This window comes from Balaenoptera acutorostrata, chromosome 5 (assembly GCF_949987535.1).
Source record: "Balaenoptera acutorostrata chromosome 5, mBalAcu1.1, whole genome shotgun sequence".
Lineage (NCBI taxonomy): Eukaryota > Metazoa > Chordata > Mammalia > Artiodactyla > Balaenopteridae > Balaenoptera > Balaenoptera acutorostrata.
In genome coordinates, this window is record NC_080068.1 from 124,759,075 (window position 1) to 124,771,651 (window position 12,577).

The 12,577-nt window shown below is 33.5% G+C and overlaps 1 protein-coding gene across 8 annotated transcripts in view; it reads left to right on the forward strand.

The window, feature by feature from the left end:
* BLTP1 (bridge-like lipid transfer protein family member 1) overlaps positions 1-12,577 on the forward strand; it is a 202,650-nt gene that overhangs the window by 35,872 nt on the left and 154,201 nt on the right. For all 8 annotated transcript variants that reach the window (XM_057546655.1, XM_057546660.1, XM_057546659.1 and 5 more), the window contains 5 exons: positions 3,354-3,540; positions 6,630-6,711; positions 7,085-7,278; positions 9,324-9,403; positions 11,238-11,388. In XM_057546655.1, coding sequence (XP_057402638.1) covers positions 3,354-3,540; positions 6,630-6,711; positions 7,085-7,278; positions 9,324-9,403; positions 11,238-11,388 — 694 coding nt within the window. The remainder of the gene's footprint in view (positions 1-3,353; positions 3,541-6,629; positions 6,712-7,084; positions 7,279-9,323; positions 9,404-11,237; positions 11,389-12,577) is intronic.

Here is a 12,577-nt window from a genome sequence, read left to right on the forward strand (position 1 = left end):
TGAAACCAAAAGCTGCTTTTAAAATGCTTATAGATTCACTGTTTGTTCAGTATTTTTCTAAAGTGATTTTTGGAAGGAAAAGAGTGGTCTAGGCATTTTGTTCAATCTTACTTAAAATTTAAAAGCCCATTTATATTTCTGTTTAAGGATTTAACATATTTATTGAGCCCCTTCTACATACCAGGCAATATTTTAGGCAACCAGGGATAGAAGAGTGAACACAACAGGAAAAAATCATCTCTAATGGAGTTTACATTCTAGTTGGGGGAGGTGACAATCAGTAATAAATAATGCAAAAAAAAAAAAAAGTTGGGAAAATGGGTAGGGATTGTTGAGGGGATCTTGCAGTGTTTTAGTATTAAGTATTTAGTGTTTATCAGTGTTTTCAAAATACTTTCAGAGATTAACACCTTTATCTTTGTACCTTGTTGTCTTTAGTAAGTTAATGTAGCCATATTCTTTCGTATCAGTTATATTGAAAGAAGAGAAGCAGTTGTGCATGTCCAGCAAGTTGAAGACCAAATTGAGAGTAATCCTGTTTCCATTTTTATACAGTCATCATTTGTTTATTCATCACTGCTGATCCAATTAGGAGCTAGTCCAGACTCTTGATTTTCCCCATTGCTCCTTCTGTAGCTCATCCACTGGCCTTTATAGTATATTCCTAATGATCAAGGCATTTGTATTCAGGGACCATGATCAAGTGTTCCAAAAGTAAATTTGAAAACAAATGACTTAAATGAGTTTTGAGGTAAATTTTGATTGAGTTGTTTATGACCTTGAAGAATTGTATAATAATTAATTCCTACTTGTATAGATCAAAGTGGGAATAGAAAAATAACCTACTTTGCATTTATTATGCTTCCACATGTTGGGTTTCCAAAAAGTCTTAGATCTATTTGTTTGAGGATATTTTTGTTTTACTTAGGAGTATGATTTGTGGTAAGATGCTCTGTTCCTCTTTCAAATGAGCCCTACTATGTACTAAGAATTGTTCTAGGCACCAGAGATACAATAGTGAATAAAACAAGTTTTTTTCTCTTAAAGAGCTTGCTTCATTCTGAATTCTTGCTTGGGAAGGATTCAGATAATTAGCGAGTAAATATATGTAGCATCGAGGAGTGAGTGAGGAAAATGTGGCATTGAGGAAAATCAGAGTAGGGTCCGTAGAATAGAGAGGGCTGGTTTGCAGGGAGGGTGCTGTGTACATAGGGAAGTCGGGAGAGGCTTCATTGATAGGGGATAGTTAAACAGAAACATGAAGCAAGTTAAGGAAATGAGTTATTGTGACTATCTGGGGGAAGGACATTTCCTGGTTGTTCAGGTCCTGGTTTATAACCAAAATGGAGGCCAGTTTACTGGAGGGAGGACTAGAAGGGGAGAAGAGTGCAGATCCTATAGGATTTTATAGGTCATTTTTAAAGGAACTTGGTATCAATGAGAGAGGAGGCCATCAGAAAATTAGGGAACAGGAGAGTGACATGATTTTACTTAGGGTTTTTGAAAGATCTGGCCAATGTGTAAAGCACAGGCATAAGGGAAATAAGGACAGAAGCAGGGAGACTAGTTAGGAGGCTGTTGTGTTAAAACAGGTGCAGGTTGATGGTGACTTGGGCCAGAGTGGTGAGGAGTGGTTTCTGGATATATGTTGAAAGAAAAGCTGACAGGATTTGCTGATAATATCTGGGACAAGAAAGAAAGAGAGCAGTCAAATATTTTGGCCTGAGCAATGGAAAAGATTGACTTGCTTTTGATAAGGTGGGGAATATTGTGGAGTAGGTTTGGGTGGGAAAATCGGGTGTTTGGTTGGATACGTCAAGTGTGTGATGCCTGTTGGACATCAAATTGGAGATATTTGAGTAGGCTGCTGGATATTTGACCCTGACATTTTGAGAAGAGGTCATGAATGATTACTGTAGAAAGGTTTAAAACCTAATGAGTGATAAAGTTTGATTTACTTATTTAAAAATGATAATGATATTTATAACTATTAAGTCTTAGAATACTTCATATGTATTAAAAAAAAAAGTGTTTCTTATTTTTATTTTAATTTTAAGAATTTGACCTACAGCAAGAAAAAGGGGAACACACTTTACGTAATAGCTTAGGGGATCGTCTTAGCTTTTATCCATTTGAAAAATCTGAAGAAATAGGAGAGAGAACATAGGTCAAGAGCTATCTAAAAAATATAAGAAAAGTTACAGCTCTTAAACATTAGTTTTTTGAAGGATGGTGTTTATCTCTTTTTCCTCTCTTGTCTCAGGAAGCAATGAGGGAAAAAACCTTGATTGGAGTAAAACTAAAAGTATTACTGTATAAAAATATGAATGTTGTTGATTCATTTTCCTTAGCTTATTTTTGAAATATGAGTGGCAGTGTATTTTTCATTTCTTAATTTAAACTAAAATTTACATTTATTTAGGGTGTTTGACATCTCATATGCTGTTTTGCTAATAATTTGAGAAGAAATTAATATTGGTGAAATTTGGTACCTTACTAAACCACAGCTTAAGCTACTAAAATGAAAGTTGGTAATTCTCTTTACCCATTTAAAAAAATTAGATTATTCTAACTGGTCATAGCTAATTTTAATTGCCTTTCAATTGAATTTGTTTGACAGGGATAAAAACAGATAAAGGTTGAAAAAGAAGTCTTAAAAAACACATGTATTATTTATAACAAAATAAAGCACTGACTGTGGTACCTTTCTTCTGACCCTTTTTGGTTGACGTGAGATGCACTGTCTTAGATTATTTCCTCAGTAGAAACAAGTGCCCCATCTATCACTTTATAGATGGATTTATTACTATTGTTACTTATATTTAATATAATTGTCTTTTATTTGAGATTATTGAGTCTATAGTTTATAGAATCTTTGTTTTAGCATTGTGTAGTTTGTAAAAACAAACTAGTATTTATGAAAAGTCCTGGTTTCTATGATGCACAAGTTCAAATACTAGTGTGATGTTTAAATGCATCATACTTTGAACAATTTACTATTTATATTTTAGTATACACTTATGGCTATATTGAGGTAAAGTTTTACTCTGTAAATGGCATTGTGCTGTTCTTAGCATACAGTCTTTAAGTTTTGTTGTTATACACCCAGAATGTAGAAATTCAGATTGTTTTTAGAGTGCTAAATTGAAATACTGTAGTAAATCAGCTTTTTTCTTTCTTTTGTCCATGTTTTATTGCTTTTAAAATATTATTCCTTTTTATCATAGACTTCTGTTTTAAAAGAAATCATTTGAGTTACTTTAGCTGTGGAAAAGATTTGACTTAAAACTCTGACTAAAGTTTTTTAAAAGTTGACTAAAAACTTTTTTTTTTTTTGTAATTGATGTCTTTAGATCCAAAGGCAGAAACTAGATTATACATCACAGTCAATGACTTTGAATTTCATGTCTATAATCGTTCGGATCTTTATGGACGTCTTCAAGAATTGTTTGGTTTGGAGCCAACAATAATTCCACCCAAGAAAGAAGATGATAAAACACGAGAAAATGGAAGAACAAGAACCCAGTCCAAAATTGAAAGGTTGATTGTCACACTTGAATTTTATTGATCTCCAACATTTAAACATCTGCTTTTATTAGAGTTTTATTAACACTGTTTACCTAAACACAGCCTAATCTTTCTTTGTAGATTAACTAAAACTTTTATTCTCACAAATAAGTATATAATTCTTGAAAAATTTCAAATAATACAGAATTATGTAATGTGAAAAAGCAGTCCCGGTCTATTCTTCTCACCAGTTCTACTTCCTTCTTTGTTGATAACTACTATCAATTTGTTTTTTATTCTTTTGAATGCATAAGTCTATACATACATATACATAGCTAAGGTGCATATACAATTATATGATTTTATTTTATCTGTTTCTGGGCTCTCCGTTCTGTTTCATTGACCTATTTGTTTTCTTTCACCAATACCACAGTGTGTTGATTACTGTAGCTTTACATTTAAGTCTTGAAATCAGGTAGTGTCAGTCCTCCAACTTTGCTTTTCTCCTTCAATGTTGTCTTCGCTATTCTGGGTCTTTTGCCTCTCCATATAAACTTTAGAATCAGTTTGCCAATATTCAAGGGTTTCAATACGGATTGCATTGAATCTATAAATCAAGTTGGGAAGAATCGACATCTTGACAGTATTGAGTCTTCCTATCAATGAACATGGAATGTCTCTTTAGTTATTTAGTTCTCTTTGATATCTTTCATCAGTTTTATAGTTTTCCTCATGTAGATCTTGTAGAAAAATTGTTAGATTTATACCTATTTCATTTTCTGTGGTGCTAATGTATGATATTATGTTTTTAATTTCAAATTCCACTTGTTCATTGGTGGTATATAGGAAAGTGATTGACTCTTGTATATTACTAACCTTGTATCCTGCAACCTTGCTATAGTCATTAGTTCTAAGAGTATTCTTGATCAGTTCTTTCCGATTTTCAACATAGATGATTGTGTCAGCTGCAAACAAAGTCTTATTTCTTCCTTCCCAATCTGTATACATTTTATTTCCTTTTTTTGTCTTATTGCAATAGCTAGAACTTCTAGTATGAATTTGGAAAAGAATGGTGAGAGGGGACATCTTGCTTCATACCTGGTCTTAGTGGGAAAGCTTCTAGTTTCTCACTGTTAAGTATGATGTTAACTGTAGATTTTTGTTGGTTGATATTCTTTATCAAGTTGAGGAAGTCCCCCTGTATTTCTAGTTAGTAAAACTAGAGGTTTTAATCATGAATGGGTATTGGATTTTGTCAGATGCTTTTTCTGTATCTGTTGGTATGATCCTTTGATTTTTCACTTTTAGCCTGTTAATTGATTTTTGAATGTTGAACCAGCCTTGTATACATAATAGTTTTATTTTTTTAAAAGTAGATGATGAGGATGTTTATTCTCAGTTAAATATTTAGTGCATATTATGTCCCAGGCACTGAGCTTGAGGTACTGGGGATACTGAGAATATGACAACTGTTCTATCTTGAGGGAATTTACAGCCTACTGTGGGAGTTAGAACACTTAAAAGGCAATTTTAGTGCAAGAAATATAACAGGGACAAGAATAGAATTCTCTGGGCACACATAGAAGGATCCGGGAAGGTAGGAACCTTAAAGGTGAATGAATTAAGCAGAGAAGGAGATGAAAGTTCTTCCATGGAGAAGAAACATCATATGCAATAGAGAAGTTGTTACTGAGGCTGGAGTGGATTACTTGAGGTGGGGATAAATTAGACTAAAATGTTTAGCAGGATCCGGGTTAGAAATGTGGCCTTACCCCAGGTCAGCAGTGTTGTGTTGTGATTGGAGGGAGATAAGACTGGAGGCAGGGAGACCAGATAGAAGGACATAGTAACAGTTCCGGGAAGAGATGATCATCAACTGGGTTGTTAGCAAGGGGAAGGAAGAGAAGGAGATGGATTCCAGATACACTTAGGCAGATGAATACTTAAGAGAGTGATGAATTAGATGTGGAGAACAAATAAGAAGGATGAGTCAACAGTGAATCCAAATTTCTAATTTAAGCAGTAGTCATGCTTAGTCAGGGAACCTTAGAGAAAGGTTAGAGGGTGGTAGTGAGGTTAGTTTTGAATTTAGTTTTAAGCACTGAAGGCCATCTTATAAATATGGCTCCAGAAGTGTGATTTAGGAGTTATTGGGTTACTGAAGAGATATGCCTTGAGTTTTCATATGAAATCTTTAGTGAATTGCTGTGAATTTTTCATTTTTTAAAAGTTGTGTACCTTGTGTATGGACAATTCCTTTTTTCTTACTCTTGGTCTGTCCTTTTCATTGTATTGAGAGGAAATTATTTTGGCACAGAGTGGCGGGGGTAGGGAAGGAGAAGGATCAGCCGAACTGTCAGAAGTGCTTAAAACACTTAAAACATCAAAGTAACTTATATCTTGGTCATTTTTGTTTTAATTATAATTTTTGCTGTCTTATAAAATGATATAATGTAGTGCAATAAGCATAATGACAGATGTAATGACAACACATCATAATTTATACTTTGTCATTAAAGCTTGTCATTCTGAAAATATACTTTTTTGTTATAGCTTCTTATATAAAAATTGGTGCGTGATAGAGTACATTCTAGGAGACATTTTAGGGATATTCGTGTCCATTAGATGGTCATTGTTTTGTTTACTGAGCAGTCATTAGATATATTTGGAAAGATATAGCTGGTATTAATAATGTGTATTGTGGGACTTCGCTGGTGGTGCAGTGGTTAAGAATCTGCCTGCCAATGCAGGGGACACGGGTTCAAGCCCTGGTCTGGGAAGATCCCACATGCCGCGGAGCAGCTAAGCCTGTGTGCCACAACTACTGAGCCTGTGCTCTAGAGCCCGTGAGCCACAACTACTGAGCCCGTGAGCCACAACTGCTGAAGCCCACGCGCCTAGAGCCTGTGCTCCACAACAGGAGAAGCCACCGCAATGAGAAGCCCGCACACCACAACAAAGAGTAGCCCCTGCTCACCGCAACTAGAGAAAGCCTGCGTGCTGCAACAGAGATCCAACACAGCCAAAAAAAATAATAATAATGTGTACTGTGAGGAAGTCAACAGTATTCTCACGTACTTAAGTTTTTCTCATATATGTCAATTTTTGTTTTTTCTTCTCAGAGTTAAAGTAAAAACAGAATCTCAAGACCCCACATCTTCATGGAGATCACTTATTCCAGTCATAAAGGTCAACGTGAGCACAGTAAGTAAATTCCACTACAGTTAATGTTTCATGGGTTAATAACAGAACTTTTTAATTTTGCAAATATAATTTTCACTTAAGAAAGTAATTTTGTAGATGTCTTTGGGTTCCATTCTTAATAAAGTGAAAGAATTATTTCAACACCAATACCATTTTAGCACAAATGTATAGACCTTAAAGGCTATTTATTTATTCACAAGTGCTCAAATTTCTTTAAACACTGGTCTAAATTGATCAGTGGAGCAATTTAAACAGTATATAGTGCTAAAGTGGAATCATTTAGTAGTTGCTTGAAAATGCTTATTAGGTCGGCTGAGAAAAAAAAATTCAGCCTAAGTAGTATGGCATAATATCTCTTATCTGTTTTTTTTAGGGACGCTTGGCCTTTGGAAATCATTACCAACCTCAAACTCTGTGCATCAACTTTGATGATGCTTTCTTAACCTATACTACAAAACCACCTTCCAGTCATCTTGACCAGTTCATGCATATTGTGAAGGGAAAGCTTGAAAATGTTCGAGTCATGCTTGTTCCTAGTCCAAGATATGTTGGTCTTCAAAATGATGAGTAAGAAAGTCATAAAAATAACAAATAACTTCTTTATACCTATTGTAGCTTATCATTTAGAATCTTTAGTATCCTTTTAATTTCTTTGCTATAAGTTGGGCAATAATTACGTATATTTCTCTATTAAATCAACTGAGTATTCCTGCTTTATAAGATAAATGGAGTTTATCCACTGGTAAACTCCTATTTTAAATATTTTTCTATAAGCTATTTTTCTTGTTTGTTAATTGTAATAGTTAATATTTATTGCCATTTAATATATGTCAGGCACTGTTTATAAGCTTATAATTTTTCTATCATTTTCTCAGTGTATTTGGGAAATTTATTTTGGGCAATTGAGCCCTGATGTTTGTATGTTAGAAAATACACATTACAGGTAGGTTTTTATTTTCAGAAGGGATGGATAAATAGTAAATTCAACAAATTCATTATAGTAGAGTATCATTTGAGTTAATGAGAAGTTGAAAATTGAATCAGAATTACTCTTGGAAAACTGATGAAGTTAAGACAGTTTTGGAATTCAGTTGACATTTTAAGTCCCAGTCAGTTTTCCACCTAGCTTTCCAGATTTGCTTTCCTTCAGTGAAGTAGCTCCTTGCATTTAGGAGACACATTGTAATAATGACGCACCCTAGAGTCACCCTCTTTGTGGTGGGATGCTTCCATTCCAGAGGACTGGGACCCTCAGGTAACAGACACATGACTCGCATCTGACTCCCAGGCCACATGCTCACGAGTGGGGTGAGGGCTCTTGTAATCTTTGTTATTCTCAATCACTATTCTTTTTTGTGAAGGAATCTATGGTTAAATTTGTGTAATTTAAGTATTCATGTGATGAGTTTCCACTGTCTCAGCTTTTGTCTTTGTGTGTAGGCAATATAAAGTTTGAGGTTATGAGAAACATGATTGTTTCTTTTTAGTTCCAACTTTTGGCTAGCTTGCTATTAGATTTTCTAGGGATTGGCTAGAATGACACAGTCATTTTCCCAACTTGAGTACCGGGGAGGCTCTGGGTCTACCTGGTTTCACACTCTTCAGGATCACTGAATTGCTAAGCATCTTGGAATATAAGCTACACACACAATTCTATATTTATGGGTGCAAGTTGTAATACTGAAAAAAATAAATCTGGGTTTTTGTGAAAATTACTACAGAGTAAAATGAAAAAGTGTCCTGCTATTTGTATAAAAAGATTTAAAATTGTATTTTTCACTCTTCAAAAGTAAGCATGGAGATTAAATAATGAGATTAAATCCTAACCTTTGTGATTTAATACATATTTAGAAGAAGATTGTTGAATTTATATGTGTTATATTATCTGATGGTTGAGAGGTTAATTTTGATATGGAAGGAAGATATTGTGGTGTATGACAAAGACAAAAGTTGTTAAATCAAAGCAAGTAAAGAGGGAAGTTAATTGATGGTACAGAAACATTCATTCCAGAATTTGAGTTCAAGATGTTTGCTTTAAGTTTATTTCAAGTTGATCAACTAAATATTCTTGGAAATAGGTAATATAAAGTTGTTAAAAATGACAACATTTTTTAAATTTAAGGTTCCTGAAAGGTTATGCTTTATTTTACAATATATAAGATGATATTTTTAATCAGTTTTATAGTGTTATTAATATAAAATGGTTGAATTTGAAGTCTAATTTTAAATTTATTGTTGCAAATGCAGAATATGATTATTATATTCCAATTAACATTGTTCTTCCATTGTATTTAATTAAACTTTGTTTTAAATGGATTTCTCTCATTCAAAACTTAAAATGAAAAATGCAAAACAGATTTTTTTGTCTTTCTTTAACTGATTTTACTGGTCAAAAATTTTTCAGTGCCAATTTTTTATATAGTCTAATATAGAAAACAATTATGGAACAATTTATTGTATATGTGAAAAATGTTTTCCCTTTTCAAGTTTCTACACTTGATTGCTTTTTAGTTTTCTTTTTTGTTTTCACCCATTACCATCGTTAATTAGAATACTGAACATTTTATATTCTGGAGATGTACTTAGTTTGCCTTCCACCTTCCTTTGTATAGACCACCAAGATTAATGGGAGAAGGTTTTGTGGTGATGCAGTCGAATGATGTTGACATCTACTATTACATGGATGAGCCAGGTATTATTTTTTGAAAATATGTTTCATAGCTACAATTCTGTTTCTTCTATGAAATGCTGATATCTAATAATATTTTAAGTATCCTTGCTTAGGATATAAATAAGCATTAATAACAGTAAATGTGGATGTGAGAATGCCTACCTAAAAAATATCTGTGTCATTTGTCAGAAGTTGAATATTACTTTAGTATTTCAGATCAAAAGAGAACAATATAGTAATCTTTCCTTCAAATTCCATTTTTGCAATTATACTTCAAAAATTGTGAATACAAATGACCATGAGTGAAAACCATTAGAGAATGTGATGATAGTTAAGGTAGTTCGTGCTGGCTTAGGGGAAAAAAATCACAGTAAGTTGGATTTGAGGCTTAAAGTTTAAGGATTGAAGTCCAGCTAGTTACAATGCTTCACAGGTGGCCTCAGTTTTATAAATAAGCTAAATATTGGATTTTTAGTCATTCTTTCCTAATTCTTGTTTTTCATACCTTTCAGGAGGTTTATGAGGTCAAAGTATTTTCAAAATTAGGATGTTATTTGCCTTTTTTTTTTTACTGTGTTGTATTGATGGTGTAAAAGTTACAGGGGGCAAAACTTCTGGTGCTTTAGCATGAATCAAGGCAGTGATTCCAAACTATGCTAGTAATCCCTGTCTTTTTCACTGCCATGCAGTCACAATAAAACAAATGCCAGTGCACTTTACAGTGTCTTTGATTAAGCAGTAAAAATTACTTTTATCAAATCTTGACCCTTCAGTAAACTTTTTAATATTCACTTAATAAAATGATAAGAACACATAATACACTGCTGCCCCATACCAAAGTACACTGTTGTTTCGAGGAAGAGCACTCTGTGATTGAGCTCCAAGCTGAACTGTTTGCTCTTTTCATGGAATACGAGTTGTGCTTGAAAGAGCAACTAGGGACAAACTATGGTTTCGAGCTTTCATGTGAAAGTTAGAATTTTGGAAAATTTGGGTCTGCCACTGTGAGTTTGATGACTTTTCTGATGAGACTACCAGTGATATTAACAATATGACTTTTTAAATGTTTAATAATGAAATTTGTCTATTTGGGAAAAATATGCATGTCTCAGTGAACCAATATTTTCCAAATGACCAATTCATGATGTCCGTAAAAGATTTATTCAGAGTGCAAGAGAGATCAGTAAATTTTAACGTGTCAGAGTATGAGAAGTTCAGCGATATGGTTTCAGATTCCACATTGCAAGTAATCTTTAAGAAATTACCACTTGTTGAATTTTGGTCTAGTGTCAAAGAATATCCAAAATTATCTGAAAAAGCTATTAAAATACTCCTCCCTTTTCTGTCTACCTATTTGTATGAGGCTAGGTTTTCTTCAAAAGATTAAGTGCAGAAACAGCTGTGAGAATTCACTTGTTTTCTATTAAGCTGTATATTTAAGAAATTTGCCAAAATAAAAACGATGCCAACACTTCTCAATAAATTAATTTGTTTTAGAAAATATGCTTATTTTGATTAAAAAATATTTTCATTAAAAATGAAATAAAATTTTGTTTTCATTAAAATGTAGTTATTTTTCACATCATATTTTCATTAAACCTTATTAGACATTTTGTTATGTCAACATGTAATGAGTTTATTTTAAAAATAAAATGTAAAAATATTGCTCAATTCAAATTTTGAATACAGTAAATTTTGATAGATACAATACAAAAAAAAAATCCCACTTTGGGGTCCTCAATATAGAGTGTAAAGGGTTCCTGAGATCAAAAAATTTTTAGAAATGTTGATCTAAGGAAGCCTTTTAATGGTTATTTTAAGTAACTATCTTCATATTGTATATTCTGCAATATAGGACTTGTTCCAGAAGAAACAGAAGAAACTGTTGAAGGAGAAATGAGCAGTGAGGATTGCAAATTACAAGATTTGCCTCCCTGTTGGGGACTGGATATAGTTTGTGGTAAAGGAACAGATTTCAACTATGGGCCATGGGCTGATAGGCAGAGGTACTTGATTAAATTATATTTCTGCTAAGTCAAACGTATTGGGATAATACTATAATTTTTATTAAAAACTAGCTTAGTATCGATATTTTTATAAGCTATTTTATTATGACAGGGTAAGATATCACTAAACGTTTTAATCCAAATAATTTGTAGAGAAATTGGCACAAGCAAGTTTGCTCTAAAGGAGGAGCTAATTCATTAGAAAAATGGTGAATGAGCAGAATATTTATTGGTTCCTTGGTTTTTTCTTTTGTATTTAATCACCGAATATGGCAGGGATTGTTGGGACTATGGAGATTCAGAGCTAAAAGACATACATAGTTCAGTTTCGGAAAAAAGAAACAAAAGGGTTTTATTAAGTGCTGTATTAGAGGTATGTAAAAAGTCTTGACGAAGAATTTAGAGAGGTACTGTATTAGTTTGCTGAGGCTGCCACAACAAAGTACCGCAGACTGTGTGGCTTAAACAGCAGAAATTTCTCACCGTCCTGGAGGTTAGAATTCTGAGATCAAGGTGTTGGCAGGATTGGTTCCTTCTGAGGGCCGTGAGGGAAGGCTGTGTTCAAAGCCTCTCTCCTTGGCTTGTAGATGGTCATCTTCTCCCTGTATCTTCACATGGTCTTCTCTCTTGTGTGTTTTGTAGGTCTCTGTGTCCAAATTTCCTCTTCTTGCAAGAATACCAGTCATATTGTATTAGGGCCCACCCTATTGACCTCATTTTAACTTAATTACTTCTCTAAAGACCCTGTCTCTAACTATGGCCAAATTATGAGGTACTGAGGATTAGGACATAGGAATTTTAGGGGGACACGATTTAACCCATAACAGGTTCATAACTCATATTGAAGAGGAGAGAACTGGGGAATGCTTTTTGGTTGAGGTAATATGTGAGTTGAGTTTTGAAACATAAGTAAGAATTAGCCAGGGAAGGAAGGGAAGGATAAGTTATCAGGGCAAGGGAGGAGTTCTGCAAATGCATGATGGCAGTGGAAAATTATCTTAATAAGTTCTATAGGTTGTTAAAGAGAGTTGTAGGTAGTTAAGAAATATATAGATTTTATACTGGAGGTAATAGGGAGTGCCTGAAAGGTAAAAAAGCGTTTTTTATTCTTAGTTATTCTATTAATTTTGAAGTAATTTTCTATTTTTAATATATTATGAACATCTACCTACTTATTGAAGAATTTTAA